The sequence below is a fragment of the Parasteatoda tepidariorum genome, chromosome 4 (assembly GCF_982258835.1).
Source record: "Parasteatoda tepidariorum strain Cologne lab strain chromosome 4, Ptep-v5.0, whole genome shotgun sequence".
NCBI classification, from domain to species: Eukaryota; Metazoa; Arthropoda; class Arachnida; order Araneae; family Theridiidae; genus Parasteatoda; species Parasteatoda tepidariorum.
This window is the reverse complement of record NC_141758.1, coordinates 108848647-108871560: the sequence shown is the minus strand read 5'-3', so window position 1 is coordinate 108871560 and position 22914 is coordinate 108848647. Positions and strand designations below refer to the sequence as shown.

The 22914-nt window shown below is 30.5% G+C and overlaps 1 protein-coding gene across 5 annotated transcripts in view; it reads left to right on the top strand.

The window, feature by feature from the left end:
* The window catches only part of LOC107442572 (serine/threonine-protein kinase BRSK2), a 223225-nt gene that overhangs the window by 191475 nt on the left and 8836 nt on the right, over nucleotides 1-22914 (top strand). For 3 of the 5 annotated variants that reach the window (XM_071182844.2, XM_087161904.1, XM_087161901.1), the window contains 9 exons: nucleotides 2230-2264; nucleotides 3032-3083; nucleotides 4340-4452; nucleotides 7148-7272; nucleotides 9855-9912; nucleotides 9992-10048; nucleotides 12163-12380; nucleotides 20916-20952; nucleotides 22319-22442. In XM_071182844.2, coding sequence (XP_071038945.1) covers nucleotides 2230-2264; nucleotides 3032-3083; nucleotides 4340-4452; nucleotides 7148-7272; nucleotides 9855-9912; nucleotides 9992-10048; nucleotides 12163-12380; nucleotides 20916-20952; nucleotides 22319-22442 — 819 coding nt within the window. The remainder of the gene's footprint in view (nucleotides 1-2229; nucleotides 2265-3031; nucleotides 3084-4339; nucleotides 4453-7147; nucleotides 7273-9854; nucleotides 9913-9991; nucleotides 10049-12162; nucleotides 12381-20915; nucleotides 20953-22318; nucleotides 22443-22914) is intronic. The other 2 variants (XM_071182845.2, XM_087161903.1) reach the window with 1 other exon arrangement.

Here is a 22914-nt window from a genome sequence, read left to right as displayed (position 1 = left end):
AGTTCGTTCGTTTGATCATTTCTCATAGAATTTATTTGTAATTATGAGCACAGAATTCATTAATATGGGAAATTAGAAGCATGCAATTAAAGATTATTATAGCAAGTTTATCAAGTTTAAGAGTTAGCGTTATTAAGTTTATAGGTGGTTCTTTACAGAAAGTAAAATTTTCAAAATCCCGTCCACTTTCCCGCCAAAAAATATGACCTGAAAAATTAAATTAATTTTAAGTAATGAGCGAAATGATTTTTTTAATAATTCAATCTCAAAAATTCGGGTAATCAACATAGGTTCAAGTACCAAAGTTAGTGACCTGGCGAACTTGTGAACTTCTATGTATATTCAATGAGTTCTCTGTAATCGTCTTCGTCCCGCAGTGGACAGATCTTTAAGACACGGTTCCCAGTAGATCTCCGAAGTCAAGCATCACTGGCTGCGGTCAGTGTGCGGGTGGGTGACCACTTGGATTAGTCTGCGTAGGAATCGAGGGTGTGCGGTATTTGTCCTCGTTAAACTTTTTTACTGTAAAGTGCTCGATTTCGCGTGCAGGTCAAGCGGGGGTGCCATCCCCTCTGCAGAGGATCAAAATTGTGATGGCATGTCTTCGGATCATCCTCAGGGATGTTTCCCAGGCCGTCGCCAATAGCCCATTGTGCAGCCCTAGTGCGACGTTAATGAACAGCAACAATCCTGAAGTATAACGGACTGAACTGAATTTCAATTGAATCAAATGTATATATACAGTCGAACTCGTTTATAACGAGCTCGGATTTAACGAGAACTCGGATTTACCGAGGGAAACGAGAATATTTGGTTGGATCAATGTTAAGTCTATGGAACAGAAGTCGCTTTTAACGAGCAAGACCCGGTTTTAGCGAGCAATATTTTTCCGTCTTGTAATCTTTTTTCTCATCTTTCTAGTCTTTCTGTCTTATCTTTTTTTTCAAAATGATAAGAAATGTGCGCGAAATAAAAAAAACGCGATTAAATTAATTAATGTAATTAAAGTAAGTAAGTATTAATTAAATTTTAAGTAAATTCAATCATTTGACCTCCCAAGCCCCCCCCCCTCTTCTGGTTGCACGCCTGTCTTAAGTACCCGTTTATTACGAGCACTCGGATTTAACGAGTACATGTTACCGTCCCTTTGTGCTCGTTATAAACGAGTTCGACTGTACCATAGTAAAATTTTGTTCTTTCTCTCCTTTACGCTCTGCTTTACTTCTATTCTTTTGTTCTACGTGTTTTATTATAATCCTGGGTGCTTTTAATTCAGTTGTTAATCTGTCATTAAAGTTATGTTTAAATTTCGTATTTTTCCTTTATTATCTTTGACGATTGACCACTCTAAAATGCAGAATTTAATGCACGCAACCTATCTCGCCAAAGAGAAGTGGTGACCCGGACGCGATATGAACTCGCCTACCTCGGCTGTTACACTCCTTAGATGGATGGTCCACATTTGAACAGCTGACATGCTATTTGTGACAGCGACTTTGTCCTCCTCACGCTGTTGCTACTCAGTCTCGATCACACACAACTTCGGCCTGTAAACACTCTATTGCTAATAGCAACACAGGAGGAAACACACACACAATTGTGAACTTAATACTGCCCTCAGAACAAACGCTCCAAGCGCAGTGAACTTAATACAGCTCTCTCGGTCTTTCGCAAATACGGTAGCAAGTGGTATCCGTAAATAGAGTTCTATCACAGATAAAATTCGGGTGGGGGAGTTTTGTATTCTACCACTACAAAAATAAAATTCCAATTCAGTGGAATATAAGACATGTTAACTCGATTCTATGTTGGGGTACCTTGTGGGTACTATGTTGGGGTAAGGTTGACATTGTCGATAACTACTATCCCCCACAATACCATTAATATTTTAACATAGCACTATTAAACATGGCACTAAACAGGGTTATTTAACGTTTTAAAATTCATTTCTAATAAAACTATATGTACATTAAGGACTGTGAAATATAAAATCTCCGCCTTACTTAGCTTACTAGCAGGCAGCGAATTTAAAGAGAAACGAAATTAAACTATTTTTACTATCCTACTATGAATCATTGTAATTATTTATGATCTAAAAGTTACATATGCTTGTTACAACAGTTATAAAAAGTTAACACTGCATATGCTTGTTATTAACTTGTTATTATATTCTGCATATGTTTGATTATTAATTTGTGACTATAAATCATGTTTTCTTTCTCTTTACAGTTAGCAGATGTAACGAAACATTCCTGGGTTACTGCGTAAGTTTAAATATGAATTTCTAAATAAATCAACATTTAAATTTTTTCATGCACCTAGTATTTTGTTTCATTGCTTAAAGAATCAACAAAAATAAGTTTTAGTGTTACTGCTTAACATATTAAAATTGCTTTTGTTATTAAAAGTATGAGTTTAATTTTTCAAGAACTGCAGATTTCATTTATTCTTAAATGGAGAAATAAACTGACTTTTATTACGCCTTTTCACTAAAACGCTTTTTGGTTTTATTGCTTGACATATTAAAATTGCTTTTGTAATTTTAAGTGTAAGTTTAATTTTTCAGTAGCTGCTGATAGTTTGATTTATTCTTAAATGGAGATATAAACTGACTTTTATTACGCTTTTTCTCCAAAATAATTTTTGTTTTTATTTGTGTTTGAATTTCATACACATATTTACGTTTATTAAAGTTTAGGAGTTTTAATTTATGCCTTTTCACGCCTTTTTATTTATCTAGTTTCAGGTTTTATTTCTAAATCTGTAGATATATTCTAAATGATATTAGCATTTAAATCTTTATATTCTATCAAATTGAAAGTTGATTGTTTGTAAAACTTCATTTATTCTAATTTAAACTAACATTTTTTAATAATTTTTCGTTACACGTGTCTTAATATTGTTTTAAAATTTTTTTCTGTGTGGAAACATATAGATTTTTATTTTTCCGAAGCTAGAATTTTATTGTTCTAACAATTCCAACATTTTTTTCTAAAAAAATTAAATTATTTTTTTGTTTTCCAATTTTTAGAGGAAGTAAAACTGAATTAGAACTAGAATTACCAATGAAAGAAGTTGTCCAGGTGAGTATAGTTATGATTTTTTAGAAATTTATTGAAATTCATAGAATATTTAATATCGCTCATGGGCTTGCAATATCGGCACAACTCAAAATATCAAGTTTTGAGAAGTGGGTTTAAAGTTTTCATTCCTAAGGAAAATGCATAAGAAATGCTTTAGTTTGCTTAATCGAAGATTACCTTCAAGTTGAATTATGAGTTGTGCTAGTATTGCTGCGGAAAGAATGTGTATTTTCATATTTACACCTGTTCTAAGTCCAAAACGCGTGTTTTTTGCGTTGTGCCACTATTGCAGCCCATGAACAATATATTTATATTACTATACTACACAGCAGTTGTATTAACAATAAAAAAAAACAGCTTTGTCATAATTTTTTTATGATTAGCATTAAAATTCACGAGATATAGTGAAATACGTAAAAAGGGAAATTAACATTAGGTAACGATTTAATTTCAACCGCTCTTCTGGCTCAACTATTAGGTTACTATTTTCCAGATAGCTGCCTGCTATCTCCCATATTTTTGCAGTTAAAATACTAGTTACAGCAAAAAAGGTTATTTTTTTTCAAAAAAATTTAGTTTTTGTGTCTTATTTTGCAACATAATTAAAACCTAACTCTAATTAATTAGCTTATTTGAGGTTACTTTTTTTGAAGAATTTAGGGGAAAATCCGATCGTTAGACCAAAGGTTATTCAGGTTGACATCTTATTTATTTTGTGTTTTGTGTAACCGATTTAACACTTTTGGACCGGCAGTACTTTTCAATTTGTAATGCTACTTAGCATGCTATTCCTCAAATCTTTTCAGTTACGCCTAAATAATTTATTTTTCAAAACTGACAAAAACGTGTGATGTGACGCTACTATTAGAGAAGTTGCTTAACACGTTCTTCCCCTATGTTTGTATAAATTACCTCAATTTACGTAAATGTAGGACAGCTGATTCATAATTTAGAACGTCACTTAAAAAGTGTTTTACTTACGTCTGAATCTTAAATTATCTGCTCCAAATGTATCCAATAATACAAAAACATTTGAACATTGTGAATTGGAAAGTCACTTAACACGTTCTCCACATAAGCTTAAAAAAATAAAACACTTTGTACACACATTGGAATTTGTGAAGTCAATATTATGTTCTTCTATGGAGTCCATCAAGTATTTGATTCAATAATTTACTATTCAAAAACGATGACAACGTGTAATTATTTTGTTTTGCGAAAGTAAGCATATAAAGCGTTGTGTTTATTTGTTGTAGACGCATGTGATCCCGTCTTCAGACGATATTGATCCTGACGTTCTATCGAGTATGACGTCACTAGGTTGTTTCAAAGACAAAGAAAAGTTGATCGAAGAGCTCCTCAAAGCTGAGTAAGAATATTGATTTAGACTTTTATTCTTTTCTTTTTTCTAGAAAAAAACGCTTTGCTTCGAATAGATAGTTGCTGAGACTTTTTTCATTTGTGATATATTTCTTCAACTTTTCTCGCATCCATTAAATAGATTGTTCGTTTAACATTTAACTTTTACAGATGTTTCTTTTTAAATTTTAGTTTTTAATTTAATTTTTATCAAATATTTCTCCCTCTATTTTAAAAATAGAATTAGAAGAAATCCGAATATTAATTAATACTCTCAGAAAATGAAGGAGGCCTCTGGAAATATATGTATTCAAATTACGTTAGTGTTCTAATACTCTTCAAATAGATAATAGAGATTTAATTTCGAGAATACCTTCTTTATTTTATAATTTTTTTATAACCGCTGTTGAACAGCCGACCCAATTTAGAATTCACCATTACCAATGTTCAACTACATAACCTTCTAGTTTTGAACCCAATCTAGAAGACAAGAGAACTCTTGGATAAAGTATTAAGAAGAATTTTCCGTCGTAGAGGACTGTTTGATGGAACTAAACCACATTCGCTCTACATGGTAAGGAAAACCACGAAAGCATCCAACGGTTAGGAAACTTTAACCCATGATCCGTTTACCACTAAGGATATTTCACATCAGCACTGTGGTCGGTAAGAGCTGGTTGTGGAGCTCGTATAGACCAGCCATCTCTGGTATTCGAACCCGGGTTATCGAGTGTTTTATCATCTGCACCACCATTTTTATTTTTTTTTATAACCGTCGTTGAACAGTCGACCCAAATTTTGGGTTTGCGATTACTAATGTTCAACTCCGGAGCCTTGTAATTTTGAACCCGATTCAAAATACAAGGGAACTCCTGGACCGAGTATTGGGAAATATTTGCCTTTGTGGAGGACTTTTTGATGGAACTTACCCACATTTGCTTTACATGGTGAGGAAGACCACGAAAACCTCTCACGTTTAGACTCACTTTAACCCATGATCCGTCTACCACTGAGGATATTTCACGTCAACACTGTGGTCGGTGCAAGTCGGATGCGGAATTCGTATCGACCAGCCATTACCGGGATCGAACTCATACTTTCAATTAGTAACGAAAATAACAGCAGCAAAATGAACTAAAATTTAATTAAAATATGGTATAATTTAATATTGTTTAGCATTTTCGTGGGGCATATTTTATGTAATAAAAACGTTTAAATTTTTATTTTTAATTCCTTTCAAATATGTCTTAAATGTCCTTTTTGTACAGTGTATTGAACTAAAAATAGTGCCTCTTTCTTTCAATATGACATTCATTGATGGGTGTGGTTATTTGAGGTAAAAAATCTATTCATTTTAACTATTGTTATCAACGTCATAACCCAGTGTCTGATAACGTTGAAAGCAAAACCAAAATTGGCAGTTCCGTCTAATTTATTATGAATTATTAAGGTATATTAGGAGATTTACGTCATACTTAATTTTTAAACTTTAAGAGGACGCAATACTGCGGAAGAAAATTTTCCTCGTAAATTCTCTTTTTCTCCTTTATTACTAATTTAAAATTTATATAAAAGAAAAAGTAATTTCAGGCAAACTTAGACTTTGTCATGAATTTTCAATCTGTGAAAAAAATACTTCAAAATATTGAAATGCAAACAAATTATTAGAAGAGAAATTCTCCGTTACGTAATCCTAATTTATTATCTCGTAATTTGTTTTCATTTGTATATTTTATATTTTTCTTTTCAGTATTTGAAACTTCATGGATTACTCTAGGTTTGTCTGAACTCATTTTTTCTACACTTTAAATTAGTAATGAAGGAAAAAAGAGAATTTGAGCGGAAATTTTTCTCCCGCGTTATGGCGTCCTCTTGAGGAGGCTATCGACTTTTAAAAAGATTTTTTTATGCTAAAAATTTACTTTTTTGTACCAGCTATGCCTAATGCCTTCATTTTTAGACAAAAAATTTACAAAAATGAAGATGTAACTTAAAAGGCATTTTTACTGTCACATGCATTTCAAAAAGACTTTTCACTAACATCGTTTAAGTATAAATTAACTATTTTTTGAATGTTTTGGCCATTAACAAATTTCAAAAAATTTAATTGAATTATTTAACAAATTTTTTTACAGAGATAAAAAATGAGATTTATAAAATAAATACTCTTATATTAAAAAAAAGGACTGCATGTTAAATTATGTTGAATTCATTTCAGGAAATGTTTCCAATCAAAAAATTTTAAAAAAATAAAAAATTACTTAAAAATTAATGTAATGACACGTAGTTACATAATTGCATTAATTATTATTTTAAAATTATATTTTTTATGAAGTTGTACTAAAAAGATTCGCTTATAAATAAATTAAAGTGTGTATACTTCGCAAAAATAATATAATTTTTTAAGATCAATTCATATCACAAAAAATTAAATATTAAAAAAACTAATTTTTGGAATTTTTAAGGCCACTTCTATCTTTAAAAATTAATTTGTTTCTGAAGCAGAATGCAGCAAACCATGCAGTGTTATTTATAATTTCTTGTTATCGTTTTTAATTTTTCTAATCCTAAGTAACTTAGGAATACCCTCTATTTATAATATCTATTTAATGTTGGCATTCGTGTAATTTTTCTGCATTCCATTTTTTGACAAAGACTCTATTAATAATTTTGAGTATACTAAATGAATCATTATTGTTTTGCAGTCACAATACAGAAAAAGTGATATATTTTCTTCTGCTGGATCGGAAGAAAAGAAAACCCTCTTATGAAGATGAAACTGAAGTCATTCTTAGAAGTCGTTCCGAGTCAGGTAATGGAAAATATGCAGGTAATTTCTTCATCACTACAAGAAACCTTTCTTTTTTTTTCTTTGCATTTTATTTTCTGTTCTTAACTTGATATATTTTTTACTTAATGTGTTCTATTTTGTTTCAATCACACCAGTGTATTGATATATTTTGCTTTGGAAATATTGATTCAATATTAGGAAGCACTCTTTTTTGCGGATATAATCGTGTGAGCTGATGAAGAGATTTTTCTTTTCATTTTTTTTTTTTGTTTTCAGACTTTTTAATTTTTTGTTTAGTATTTTATTTTAATAAATTTTCTTTTTCTCTTTTCATTAATCTTTAATATTTTATTTTAATAATTTTTCTTTTTCTCTTTTCATTAATCTTTAATGTTTTATTTTAATAATTTTTCTTTTTCTCTTTTCATTAATCTTTAATCTTTTATTTTAATAATTTTTCTTTTTCTCTTTTCATTAATCTTTAATCTTTTATTTTAATAATTTTTCTTTTTCTCTTTTCATTAATCTTTAATATTTTATTTTAATAATTTTTTTTCTCTTTTCATTAATCTTTAATATTTTATTTTAATAATTTTTATTTTTCTCTTTTCATGATTCTTTAATATTTTCCATGTTTTCTCTGTGTTTTTTAACGTATTTTATGAGTTCTATATACTTACCGCTCATGCGCAGTAAATATGATGCATTAATTTTTTTTTGTTTTTCGCTCTTTTCTTTTTTATCCTTTTTGTCTTTATTGTTTTATATAAGTTAAAAATATTGAGAAAACATGGAAAATATTTATGAAAAGAGAAGAAGAAAAATTATTCAAATAAAATATTCTTCAAAATATTTAAAAAATAATTATATTAAGTCAGGGAACAAAATAATCGAAAAAAGATATAATCTCCATCTGCTCACACGATTATATCCGCAAAAAGGTGTGCTTTCTAACATTGTATTAATATAGCCAAAACAAAATATATCAATACAATAGTGTGAGGAGCTTTAATATTTAAACAAAAATGGAACACATTAAGTAAAAACTATATACGAAATAAAACATATCACGCAAAAAACAGAAAATAAAATGTTAGGAAAATACAGAGCAAAACATAATTTGTTTAATTTTCCATATTATATATATATATGTATATGTATATGTATATGTATATGTATATGTATATATATATGTATATGTATATATGTATATGTATATATGTATATATATATATGTATATGTATATATGTATATGTATATATATATGTATATGTATATATATATGTATATGTATATATATATGTATATGTATATATATATATATATATATATATATATATATATATATATATATATATATATATATATATATATATATATATATATATATATATATATATATATATATATATAAATTTAATGATGGTGTCGGAATTTTCACTGGTTGTCAATACATTTTTATTGGCTGGAAAATAACATCGTAGGATCTAGTTTTCCCTCATTAATTTTAATATTGGTATGGTTGTCATCAGCATAAAATTGATATAAGTAATAAAGTTATTGTTTTCTTATAAATATTTTTGTTTAGTACAGTACAGGTAATTTTAACCTTTAAAGGTTAAAATTACCTGTACTGTTATTCTTACGTTTCTGATTTTGTTTGATTTCTAAATCAAGAGTTTAAGAGAATTGTTATTATTTATTTTTATTATTAGAATAATGTAATTCTACATCAGATTTTAAGATCAAGTTATATAAGTCGGTGTCTGATCTTATAACCATTTTTACAATTATTATTTTCTGGAGCAAATTACATGAATATACTACAATGAATTGCATTAATGTACGATAAAAGAGATTCGTTAAATGATTCAGAATTTAACTGTCAGTTTCATGCACAAAGTGATCAATACAAAAAATATTAAAGTTGTGAACACACCAAATTTGTTATAACAGTATACTTTTAATTTTAAATGTTATTTCAAAAAATGATTACTTTGAGAAATGATTTATGCTCACTTTTAGATCTTAATAGTATCCCATAAGGGAAATATTTGGAAGTGGAGGCACAAGTGTTCTTTTTAGTACATATATTTTTAGTTGAATAATTTCAACTGTTTTATGCCAAAGAAACAGCTATTATTGCGAAGCAATCATCGAGGTTGTTTAGCGTCACTGAACAGTGGGGATTTCCCAGAGATGCCAACTGCTCCGGACACGCCAAAATAATTAAAAAAAAACGGTAAATAACTACAAAGTAAATTTTGCAAATATTTGACTATTTTTTTTGGTTTTTAAAAGGTATACCTAGACATAAGTACTGTAAAGTGGTGAATTATATAAGGCTGTGAATTATTTCGAAATAGTGGTGAATAAAAATCTACTAAATTGAATTTATTAAACCAAGAATCCCAATTGATAAACTACCAATTTAAAATATATTTTTGCTGTCCGGAGCAAGTTGGCATCTCTGATTTCCACCTAGAAACAATAAAAAAAAATTTTAAGCTTAACTATAATTTAATAGTTTTTTTTTCACTTAACAGTGATAAAGAGTGTATTTATTAAAGAAGGTTTTAACTGTAACATTTGAAATCATTAAGTGAACTTCTTATTACAGTTGATCCGCCTCGGAAACGGGTTGATACTGTAGTTGTGAATGGTAATACTGGACCCAGGTAAGAGTCTTGTTTACACATTCAGACTCCAAAATAGAAAAGTGGACAAAATCAGCACATTTTGGTATTTTTGTTTCAGATTTGAATTCCAACTTAGTGATGGTTCTCCTCTCCAACCCAGACGGTATCCTTATGGGTGAGTGACGTCATCTTTAATTGTTCACATCAAACCGCTTAAGTTGGCTCCCAAAAATGATAATATGATTCCCAAGTTTCAAATATAGTGCGCCATCTTTGAGGTTAAAGAATAACTATTGCTTTATTTAAAATAAAATTTAAGAATAAATGATTAATGTTTTTAGATTTTAATAATGTGCAAAATGGCTCACGTCACATGTTATAGAGTGAAATATAATGAGTCGTAACGTTTAATAGTTCGTTAATTATAACAAACGTATCATTGTAGTATATGAACTAATGTAAAAACGAAATGTAGTTATTGTATGTGATGCGTGGTATTTTCAGACTTGGTAGATATATGAGAACTATCATTTGTCTTATCATATATAAGAAATATGACTTAAGTTATTCTATACAATACTTAATCATTTCACTTAAAAGTTTTTTAGATATTGTATAATAGTATAGTTCTGCAGAAAGTATATTTCGGGGAGAGAACGTTCATTTCTTTTTATATGTAAAAATATTGGGCTGATGAGGTCATCGGCTCAAAAATATATAGCAACTATAACTATAGCAAAACTATAACATAAAATTTGCCTTGTTTAATAAAGCAATTTTTAATGAAGCACAAAATTAACTTTAACCGGCTAATTTTAATATTATTATTTATATGAGAATAACGGACTCTTTATTTACAAAATACCAGTGTAAGGAATATCGGACAAGAATACACTCTCTGTCTTGAAGAATTTTAGTATAGGAAATATCTATACCAGATATTATTAAAAATATATGGTGATTACTGGAAATTTATGGTCTCTTATGAAAGTCGTTGTAGCCAAGAAATCACTTTTAACTCTTTCTATTCAGACATGATTATATTAATTAAAAGTATGAAATAAAAAATTTTATAATTTTAACTAGTATAGTTAAGTTATTTTGCAGGCATGCCGTTTTTTATTTTGTTTAATGCCCAGGCAATGAGTGAAATATTTATTAATTTCGTATTTTACTGGAACATTTTTTTCCTGTGTTTCAACTCTGGTGGTAACATATAATCTCGCTATATGTAATATCCATTAATACAATGTCAATTGAATTTCGACAAAAATTCTGGAATTGGTTCTTGTATTACTTTTACGTATTAAAATGGTATTTAAAAAACTCAGATTGAGAAAGAAAGAAAAATAGAGACCTATTTATTGGTAGTACAAATAAGTTTCCGCCGTTTTCTATCAAAAAATAAGTCTATTGTGAAAAAACGGTACTTTATCTTTTATCCAAAGTATTCTCCTTTACTAGACACTACTTTTTTCCATCTTTCTGGGAGCATTCGAATACCACGTCGGAAGAACTCTTCAACTTTTGAGGATATCCACGAATCGACCCATTTCTTGGTTTCTTCAAATTATGTAAATTTCTGATCAGGCAGACCATGTGCCATCGACCAGAATAGGTGATAATCTGATAGGGGCAATGTCTGGTAAATACTGCGGGTGTGGTAGGATTTCCCATTTATGTGCTCACAAGTAGGAAAATCAATTTTCATGCAAAATCTACGTTCAATGTCTGCTCGCTTCAGTTCGTATGGAACCCAATTTCCTTGTTTTTGGATCATTCCCAACGATTTTAAACACTATGAAATTGCTTGAAACATATGTAATGTAAGAGCAAATTCCTTTTGCGTTTGGGATGAATCTTCATCCAATAATTCTTCTAATTTCTTGTCTTCGAATTATTTCGGCCTTCCACTGCGTTCTTTGTCTTCCACGTCAAACTCACCCTTTTTAAACTTCTGAAACCACCCACTTCAAATTAAAGAAGTAAATCAAAAGTTCCCGCAAATGACACTTATGTGGCACAAAACTTGACATTTTTGTACGAAAACAATTGCGTATTGCTTATACGTAATCGCTAATATTTAAAGGTCGTGTTACCAGATGTACAAACCTACAATAAGTCGTTTAACACCAGACCATTTCTACGTAACCTTGTTGTAATGTCATCCTGTGACGAACGGCGGAAACTTATTGTAGTATTCAAATGTTTTTTCGATAAGTTAACTAATATTCAAAAACTTTAACTAAATTTTTAAAATTGAAACTCATTTTTGAAATCATTTTACAGTCGAAATCGGAGAGGCAGTGGTAACCTGCATACTGGCAGTCCTTCCATATCGCCCATGAATTCTCCTAAACCTAATCCGAGGTCGACTCCCGACGAAAGCCCCCTCAATACACCCCCTGGTTCGCCTAGTATCAATCCTCCATATTGGAAGTCACGATTATCCACCATCAAAAACAGTTTTCTAGGCAGTCCCAGGTTCCACAGGAGGAAATTGCAAGGTACGTATCACATTGATTAGCTGCTCTAAACCATCACAGAATGTGGTCAGGATAGTCATAGCACTGAATAAAATCAGTGCTATGACATCTTGGGAGAAAAATTAGGGCTATCCATGTACATTTTTTTTTCTTTTTTTTTTTAATATAACCCACGTTGAACCTTATGTTAGCCTTATAATTTTGAACCCAATCCAGGAGACAAGGGAACTCCTGGATGAAGTATTGAGAGAAATTTGCCTTTGTGCAGGACTTATTGGTGTGACTAAACCGCATTTGCGTTACATGTAGAGGAAAACCACGAAAACCTCCCATTGGTTAGCCTGACAGCAAGAGGACTCTAACCCATGATCCATCTATCACTGAGGATATTTTACGTCAGCACTGTGGTCGGTGCAAGCCGGATGCAGAATTCATATCTACCAACCATTGCTGGGATTCGAACCCGGTTCACCTCATGGGAAGGCATAAGCTCGTTATCCTGAATCATCACGGCTCCTACTCAAATCAATTGTATTGATCTTGAAATTTTACAATCACCATTATTTTTTTACCCGGCTCAGTAGGAAAGCAAAGAAATTGATAATTTCAAAGCTGCTCATCTGATTTTAATTAATGTTGTTTAAAGTACATAAGTCTTCATGTGTGTAATAAAGAATAATACTGAAATTCCATGTTAAAAAACTTAATTTTAATAATTTTTTACTGTTATTGATGTGAGCATAAATGTTTGAATTATAATACATAAATTTTTGCATCATTTTAAACTATGTAATTTTAAATGACATAATACGAAATCTAAAGAATCGTTCTAATAGCTTTTGATAAATCGATTTCTGAATGCATTAACATTTCTAAAAAGTAAGTTTATTTCAGAGAAAGTACGTTTTCAAGCCTTATTTCGTAATTCAAACTATTATCGACACTATTAATTATATATATTAATTTAGGTATACTTAAAATTACGCCTTCAAAACATTAAGAATTTGGTACTCAAGTTTGTGAAAATACGATCATTAGAAAAGGAATCAGATCTTTTTTATTTTGCGCACACTTCTTATTTGACACATGAGGCGTTAAGGTTCTAAATAAATACCATTTCTAATTTAAAACGTCTATTTTAGTCACTTTTTTATTTTATCACAAAGGATTATTATTATTATTTTTCCTATTCAAAAAGCACCCACGCCAAAGCTGACACCATATCATGTTTTTAACTGCCCTGCAGTCGCTGCAGGCCTTCACCTCTTAAACTACCCCACAGAAGAGGATTTGTATTCTTTTAATGCCATAGAAATAACAAAAACTATTCAAGCACACCATGAAATATGATTCAATAGAGGATACGACACCAACCAACCAACCCACGCTATAATTAGAGGTTTTCATTATTTTAAAACGATAACTCAGAATAATTTTCAATTTTAAAACGGCTTAATCTATTAGTTAGACGTAATAAAAACAGATAAGAAAAAAAATCAGTATATGCGTTAAGGGGCCGTTCAAAAAGTACGTACATCCCGAAGGGGGGGAGGGGATTTGCTATTATGTACGGTTTTGTACGATGGGGAGGGGGGGAGGTATTATACAAAGTACGTACTTTATAAACATACACCAAATTTAAATTTGACTTTATCCTACACACTCCTTAAGTAAATATTTAATTTTATTTAAAACATAATTATTTTAATTTTTATGAAAAAGGGGGGTAGACTAATAAAATGTACGTACTCTAAGGGGGGGGGGAGTAAGACCTTATGTACGGTAATGTACGAAGGGGGGGGGAGGGGTTTAAAATTTCTCCATTTTTGTGTACGTACTTTTTGAACGGCCCCTTAAAATATTTAATTATCGTTTCTTTTTCTTCAAGTTATCGGCACACTTAACATGCTTTTAGCATTAGTTAAATGGAAAATAAAATCGTTGTTCATAGGCCAGTTCTATAATTATCAGTTAAGGAAAAGAAAAATCTTTAATTAGAACATATTTATCTAAAACCTTATCATTGAATTTCGTAGAACTGGCACCCTAATGTGTATTTAATAACTAAGTTAAAGAATTTGTATTTTTTTTTTTTATCGATAACAGATGAGTTAAGAAACATCTTAATGACCTAAATAAAAACATTTTTTTTCCAGATAAAAGGTTATTTTGGTTTGTTTTTAATGTATTAACGTAAAATGTTGGAAAAAATGGTAAAAATCAATTTCCCAATTACTTTTTTTCTTTCTAGCAAACTGAAAATTTTTCATTGGAAAGTCTGGTTAATTATTAGCAAAAAGTTTACTGCAAGTGAAAATTTTGTTGATTTCTTGATTTTTTTTTTTTTTCATTAACACATTTTTGCAAAATTAACCACTTTCCTGATCATCCCGAATTAACTCGGGTATGCATAGAAAGCAAATATTTATTATCCCAAGATAACTCGGGAGTAGCAGAATTTGTCAGTACGTTTTGTTTATCACGTTTTCACTCTACTAAACTAAACTCAGCGGCGCGACAGCCACAAGAGGGCCAAGGCCTACTGTGCCCATCTCAGTTTTCTAGACCCTTGGCTGTGGGGTGCAGAAGCAGATGTTCCGGTTAGGTGGTCAGCCGAAAGCGGAACCCCCTGTGTTTAGTTCACAAGCATGCTTGGTACTCATTTATCGACCCACTGAAGGGATGAAAGGCTGAGTCAACCTTGCCCGGCCCGAGGATCGAACCAGGGACCTGTGGCACGACAGCGCGAATGGCTACCGCTCAGCCACCGGGCATCACGTTTTTACCCTGCCGGAAACAAAACAAAAAAATTAGAATAATCTGCTATGATTATTATTATTATTTGCCAAGTTTTGTTTGCGAATTTTGCTGTTGTATTGCGGAACTACAATCGTGTTTTGTGCTATTTTATATAGGATGGTTGCTGAATTTGCATAGAAAAAAGGATTAAAATAATGTCGTATCACTTCACTAGTGTTTGGAAAGTATCACATCGTGTTGTACATTGTTTTAAAAACTTTCACGCAAAGACTAATATTTAATTTTTTTTCCCTTGATAAATTGCTAATCAGTTGTTCAGTGTTTATAAAGTTAATCATAACAGTTTTTTAATAAATACATATGTTAGGGTCGGGATAGCTTGGTTGGTAGGGCACTGGGTCATATCCAAATGGTCAAGGGTTCGATCCGCTTGGGCTGAAAACTCCATGTATAGTAAATGGTGACTGTTGCACGTTAAATCTGTCGAGTCACAAAGTCCTCGATGCTCCTATAACAAACCATAATGTACTGATCCAGGAGTTTTCTTGTCTTCTGTATTGGGTTCTCAATTACAAGGCTACTGAGTAGTACATTAGTAGTTGTAAACCCGAAATTGGATCAGCTGTTCAATGACGGTTGTTACGAATTATTTCTTTTCGACGGTGCCAATCCGTCGCCAATCAAAATAATTTTTTGTTTACTTGTTTTCGTTTTCAGTCTAATTGTTATTGTTTATTATTATGCCTTGTCAATAAATATATAAAGCACATATTGACTGTTTGATTCTAACCAGGGCACATAATGGTAGAAATATATTGCGTATATCTCGGCAGTACGCATACCCGAAATAAATTTTCTGTCATTTCTTGGTGCCGAAACCCGGGGCCTTTTGGATTTTAATATGTGCTTTATTTTGGATTAATTTATAAGTGCTTTACTTTGAATTCAAGAAAGGATTACTTGAATACTTGAAATTTTAGAATACTTCAAACTGTAAGCTTGAACTTAACAGGTACTGTACTTTTATTTATTTACAATCACGAAAATGGAAGCTATTGATAAATTTAAAGCAAAACGAAAGATTGCTAGAACTAATTGTACTAAGTTAATTACGAAAATTGACACATTTAAACAGAATCTCAATTTTGAAGATGAAATTCATCAGGAACAATTATCAGAATATTTACTTAATCTCGAAGAAAAACGAACTGAGCTAAAAAACCTTAATGAATCAATTGAGCAACTAATCACGGCTAATGCTGTTTTTGAAACAGAAATTAAAAACTCAATGGAATATCATGAAAACATAGGTGACTCCAAAATGAAAATTAAAATGTTATTAACAAAGTTTAAAATAAAATAGGCAGTTTCCACTAATATTGCTAATGTTTCGAATGTTAATGATAGTAAAAATATTCCGATTTCTATTAATTTGCCTAAGCTTAACATTCCAACTTTTAATGGTGATTCAACTACATTTATAGAATTTTTTAGCAGTTTCAGTAGTGCTATAGTTTCTAATGAATCCTTAAGTAAGTTAATAAATTTATTTATTTAAAATCTTTTCTTTCTGGGGATGCTTATAAAACAGTAGCAGGTTTTGTTTTAACAGAAGAAAATTATAAATCGTGTTTAACCTTACTAAAAGATATGGAAAATCGGAACATTTAATTGTTTTGTAAATAAACTCTAGGAAATCGAACCAGTTAAATCTTCTTCAAATATTCAGGGGCTTAGGCATTTGTATGATGAAAGTGAAATCAGTATAAGAAATTTACAATGTATGGGTGTAGCATCAGATAAATGTGGTGATTTATTAATTCCGATTTTATTAAAACAATTGCCTCATAACTTAATAATAGAATATCATCGTAAAAGAGATCATGATAAATCGGGCGATATCAGTGAATTAATGAAATTCATAAAATTTGAAATTGAATCTCGAGAAGCAGCTAATGCAGTTTCTGCGATTTCTATGAAAACTCACGAACCAGCTAAATCAAAAAACGAAACTAGATATCCTAAAAACAAAAATATTCCTACATCAGCCGCTTTAAATACAATTGTTAAAAATTCTTGCATTTTTTGTAATTCATAATCGCATACAGGGTTAAAATGCAAAACCTTTACTGATGAACAGAAACGTTTTAAATTAAAAAAGGAAGGACGCTGTTACAAATGTTTCTATAAAAACCATTTGCTAAATCAGTGTAAAGTTAAAATCAAACCTTGTGAAATATGTCAAAGTTTTCAACATAATTTATTGTTTTGCCCAAAGTATATTACAAAGTGTATTACAAACTTCTCCCCCAGGTAAAACCGAAACTAATCAAATTCAAGAGAATTACGCGGTAATGTCTTCTGTTTTTAAACCTAATCAATCATTAAATAATACTACTCTATTGCAAACTGCTAGAGTTCATGTCGAAAATGGATCTAAAAAATTAATAGCCTGAAAACTTTATGATTCTGCTTCTCAAAAATCTTTTATTTGAAAGGATTTGGCTGAAGCATTAAACGCGAAAAGTTTAAGAAAAGAAAAACTTTTTGTTTTCACATTTTCAAATCAAAATCCTTCGGAAAAGGAATATGAATGTGTTAATATCACATTATGCAGCAGGTTTTCCCCCTACTCAAGTATAAATATTGAAGTATTAATTACCGAGGAAATTTGCGCTGCTCAATTATATTCAGAATTTGATCCCCAATTAATAGAAACTTTACTTTTTCAAGGATTTAAAATCGGTGATTCATGGGATGATAAGAAACTCATTCAAATATTGTTAGGTGCTGATTTCTTATATTCCACTTAAAAGGGTGAGTTATTGAAATAGGCAATAAATTATTCCTTCAGCCGACGTTGTTTGGAGATTCTTTGGTAGGACAGATGCCAGATGGTCCGTTTAAGGGTGCTGCTTCTTGTTTTAACATTTGTTGCACTTTAGCTGATTTAGTTGCAAATGATTTGTCATGTTTATGGAATATTGAATCATTTCTCACTACTCGAGAGTTAAGAAATAAAATGAACTCGGATCATCTTATTAATTTTGAAAACAAGTTGCGGTTTGAAAATGGAAGATATGAGGCACCGCTTTTGTGGAAATCTGAGATTGCTCGTGAAAATTTATGCGATAATTTTGAGATCGCGAAAAAAAGATTTCGTTTACTAGAAAGGAGATTTAACGCTGACGAATCTTTTTTGAAAGATACAATGAGGTTATGAAAGAACAATTAAAAGAAGGGATTATCGAAACTTGTAATTCTAATTGTTTTGTGGGCTATACAATGCCGCATAGGGATGTTTTTAAAGAAAATTCTTCCAGTACAGAAACAATAATAGTTTATGATGCCAGTAGTAAACGCGGAAATAATTTAATAAACGCGGAATTCAATCTTAACGAATGTCTTATTTCCGGCGATAATTTAAATGCTTATCTTGTAGACATAATTTTAAAATTTCGGGAACATGAAATCGGATTTTGCGGAGATATTGCTCAAGCGTTTTTACAAATATCGGAATTTGATAGAAATTATTAATGTTTTGACTATTATAAAAATTGCGATAAAACTCAACTCCCTACAATGTTTCATTTTAATAGACACTGTTTTGGAGTCACCTGTTCACCTTTTGTTTTGGCAGCAACTATCAAAACTCATATTAAAGCTTATAAAAATGCGCATCCTCTTGCATATGAAATGCTGAATAATTTCCTGTATGTTGATGACCTCTTTTATTGAAGTTCTTCTGTAGAAGAAGCCTTTCAGTTCTCAACAGATGCTGTTTTTATTTTAAAGGATGCAGATATGACAATGAGAAAATTTGACACAAACTCAAAAGAACTTAAAAATTTATGGAAAAACTCTAATTCCGAAATAGAAATTAATGAAGATCCTGATTCTCATTTAAACGTTTTAGGACTTAAATGGAACAATGAAAGTGATATTCTCGTCTGGATTTACTTCCCTTATTTTGATTCGTGTTAAATGCATTTTACAAGAATTATGGCAACTTGGAATTGATTGGGACGATGAGTTTAGTGGTGAATTAAAAGACAAATGGATAATATGGTGCAATGAAGTTAATGAACTTCAGAACTTGAATATTCCGATTTAAATTTAGTAAACAAAGACATGCAACTACACGTGTTTTCCGATGCTTCACTAAAGTTTGGAGCTGTAGCATACTTCAGGTACAAAACATCTGGAAATACTTTTAGTACTAGTTTTGTAATTTCTAAGTCCAAAGTGGCACCCCTTAAGAAATTAACTCTACCCAGATTGGAGCTAAAAACAATATTTTTCTTGATAACTTACATTGAATTTTACTGGTTATATTTCTGAACTGAATATGCAGTGAAATTTATATATTTGATTACTTTATTATTCTTATATATATTCTTATTCTCGTATTTGTATATGAAAAAAGTGTTTTATAAGTGTTTAATTATCTTGAATGTTTAATATTGTTCTCCAGAATTTTTTGTGCGGAAATATTACCTAAAAATTTTAATTTATTTTTTGTAATAGTTATATGTTTGCAATTAAAGTATAAAATTAAGATTTGTTTAGTTGTATTTTTGAATTAAGATCTAAAATTTGAATGTTGATGTTTCAAAATTTATGAATATTATAGTCTAAATTTAATAGAATTTATTTGCAATTTGAAATATTGTAATTGAAAATTATCTTTAATCGAACTATTTTTTTATGGTATATTGTATTTTTAACAATTTTGATGAACCATGGGAACGCCATGAATTATTAATAATTTTTACGAATTATTTCTTTTCGGCGGTTCCAATCCGTCGCCAATCAATAATTTTTTGTTTAGTTGTTTTCGTTTTCAGTCTAATGTTAATGTTTATTATTATGTTTTGTCAATAAATATTTTTTTTAATGGCGGGCACTTGGAACTATTGTCCATTGGCCACAGAAAGTGCCAAAACTGCTCTCTTTTCATTACCCAGTGGACACCTGTGGTGAAGCCACGGCGGTGGAGCAGCGTTGCCCACGTCACAATACCACAACCCGTTTATAGGGTGGGTCACATTCACACACAAAGGAGAAAGGACATAGAACACAGATAGAGAGAAAGAAACATCCATGCCTTGCCCGGGATTCGAACCCAGAAACTTTCTGATGCAAGGACAGTTCCCTGCCCCCTACACAGGTCGGTGGGTTTGTCAATAAATATATAAAGCACATATTGACTGTTTGATTCTAACCAGGACACATAATGGTAGAAATATATTGCGTATATCTCGGCATTACGCATACCCGAAACTCGAAATAAATTTTCTATCAACGGTTATTGAAAAAAATGCGTATGTTAGCGCCGTGATGGTTCAGGGTATAGAGCTCTTGCCTTCCCAGAATCTCGCCTTCATAGTTCGAATCCCAACGATAGCTGGTCGATACAAATTCAGCATCCGGCTTGCACCTACCACACAGCTGACGGGAAATATTCTCAGTGCTAGACGAATTATGGGTTAGAGTCCCCTTGCCGTCGGGCTAACCGTGGGAGGCTTTCGTTGTCTTCCTCTCCATGTAATACAAATTCGGGTTAGTTCCATCAGTAAGTCCTCCACGAAGGCAAATTTCTCCCAATACTTGATATAGAAGTTCCTTTGTCTTCTGGACTAGGTTCAAAATTACGAGGTTGCCTAGTTGCCATTAATAGTCGAAAACCCAAAAATTGGATCGACTGTTCAACGATGGTAAAAGAATATATTAAATAAAATGCATATGTTGTGTCTATATTCTATTTTATTTTAATAATTTGTTTTTCCTTTTTAGCTGATGAAGTTGGGTTGACCCCTGAATCATCGCCTGAGTATGAATATTACATATTAATCAACATATCAATTTCATTATATTAGTAATCAATATGTATCATCTGAATGATTTTAAAAACACATTATACTCTGAAATTTTTCTTTCAATTTATGATATTTCTTTATATCATAATATGCATGCTATATTGAATATATAGAGCAACTTCATTGAATATAATAATTTAATTAATGTATGTTGCAATTATATTTAAAATATTTATTTCATTTTTTTCTCAAAACTGGTGCGTTAATTAATGCGCTAAGAAGTTGGTATATGTTCTGTAACTGCTGCGTATTAAGGGGTTTTAAAGCCAGTGTACATCATTTAAGATCTAAATGTTATTAGAAACTGTTAGAAAATGTTTTATAGTTAATAAGTTAATTATTAATATGGTTCTGTAACTAGTTTTTTTCCAAATAATCAAAATAGTTACTCGATGATAACTAAAATTTGAAGCGATTAATTTTCTTTAATTTAATTTCTCATTTCAATTAAATCGTCTTAAAAACATTAATTAGGATTTTGTAGGTATTTTATTTAAATTTTTTATTTCATTTGAAAGACGAACATTTTATGATCTCAATCCAAATTTAAGAATTTCAGTGCAAAACATAAATCGTTAAGAAATATATAAATAAACCAGAAATTGAATCAGACATTAAGACCTCGTATACTATCTAGTGTAAGTGTATGGTAACTTTTGTGACTCACCGTAAAAAAGTAGAGATGAAGTGTACATAATCGAAATTTTACGGATTCTTTTTTATCATGTAATACTTTTCTACTTCATATAAAATAAAGTCAGATTTTCTGTGATAAAAATAATAAATCACCATGAAATCTCCAAATAAATCATCATGAGAATTGTTATTGATTTATTCGGCTTAAATGATGTGGCATATAGTTTTTTTTGCTCCTTTATTTTCTTTAATTTAAGTGTCGTTATTTATTGTTTGAGATATGTAATCACAAAAAAAGATAAATAGACGGCAAGTCAAAACAACAAAAATCCTCTTGAATAACTTTTTGGTGTATTTCAAATTTAGGATTTGATGAGGTACTGATGTTAAGGATTGGGTTACAATTTTCTAAAACAATAAAATTAGAAACAAAAGATTAAGTCGCTTATTTTTATGCTAATTAATTCATTTTACTCAGAGATGTATTAATTGGTATTTATACATTGGGGAAATTTTATCTTATTAATATTATTAAAATCTAGGCTAAATTTTAAAATGGTTTAAAGAAAAGCAATTACCTAAATTTTTAAAAAAGCAGTTTCTGCCTTCTATTAAATAAAAAAAACTACAGTGAATATTTGTAGAGTGTAGAAGCTTTGCTGATCTATGCTTGTTTTCTGATAGGCTAACTAAAAGGTCATGGTTTGGTAGTTTAATGACTACGGAACGTGATGAAACCTATGTTATTCTAGTCAAAGATCGACCCCTCAATACAGTCAAGGGAGATCTAATTCATGCCTTTTTATCAGTAAGTAATCAAATTCATATCATTGAGTAATCTTGCTTTTTCTCACAATTTTTTTTTTTTTTGCTAAATTTTTTTCTGCCATATAATATCCTTGTCTTATGTATAAAATTATATTACAAAACCTTTTTTATCATTGAAAAAAACTATGTTTATAAATTTAAGAATATTTTCAAGAAGTCCATCCTCTTAACTTTACAGCGGCTGAAGCTGAAATTATAAAGATCGCATCTAGGCTAAGATTGAACCGTTTTTAGCTCATCTCTTTGAAAACTGCGGAGTTAGCTTTCTAACTCTAAACGATAGTATATTTTAGAAAACGTTGTTGCATATTTATAAATGCTGTATTATTTTACTCACCGAAGTTCATAATCATCCTCTCTGTCCAACGGTCGAAGCTTTAATTCTAAAAGTTATGTCTAGGTATAATAAATTGGTTGAGAATGGACTACTACACTTACAGTGGATTTTATTT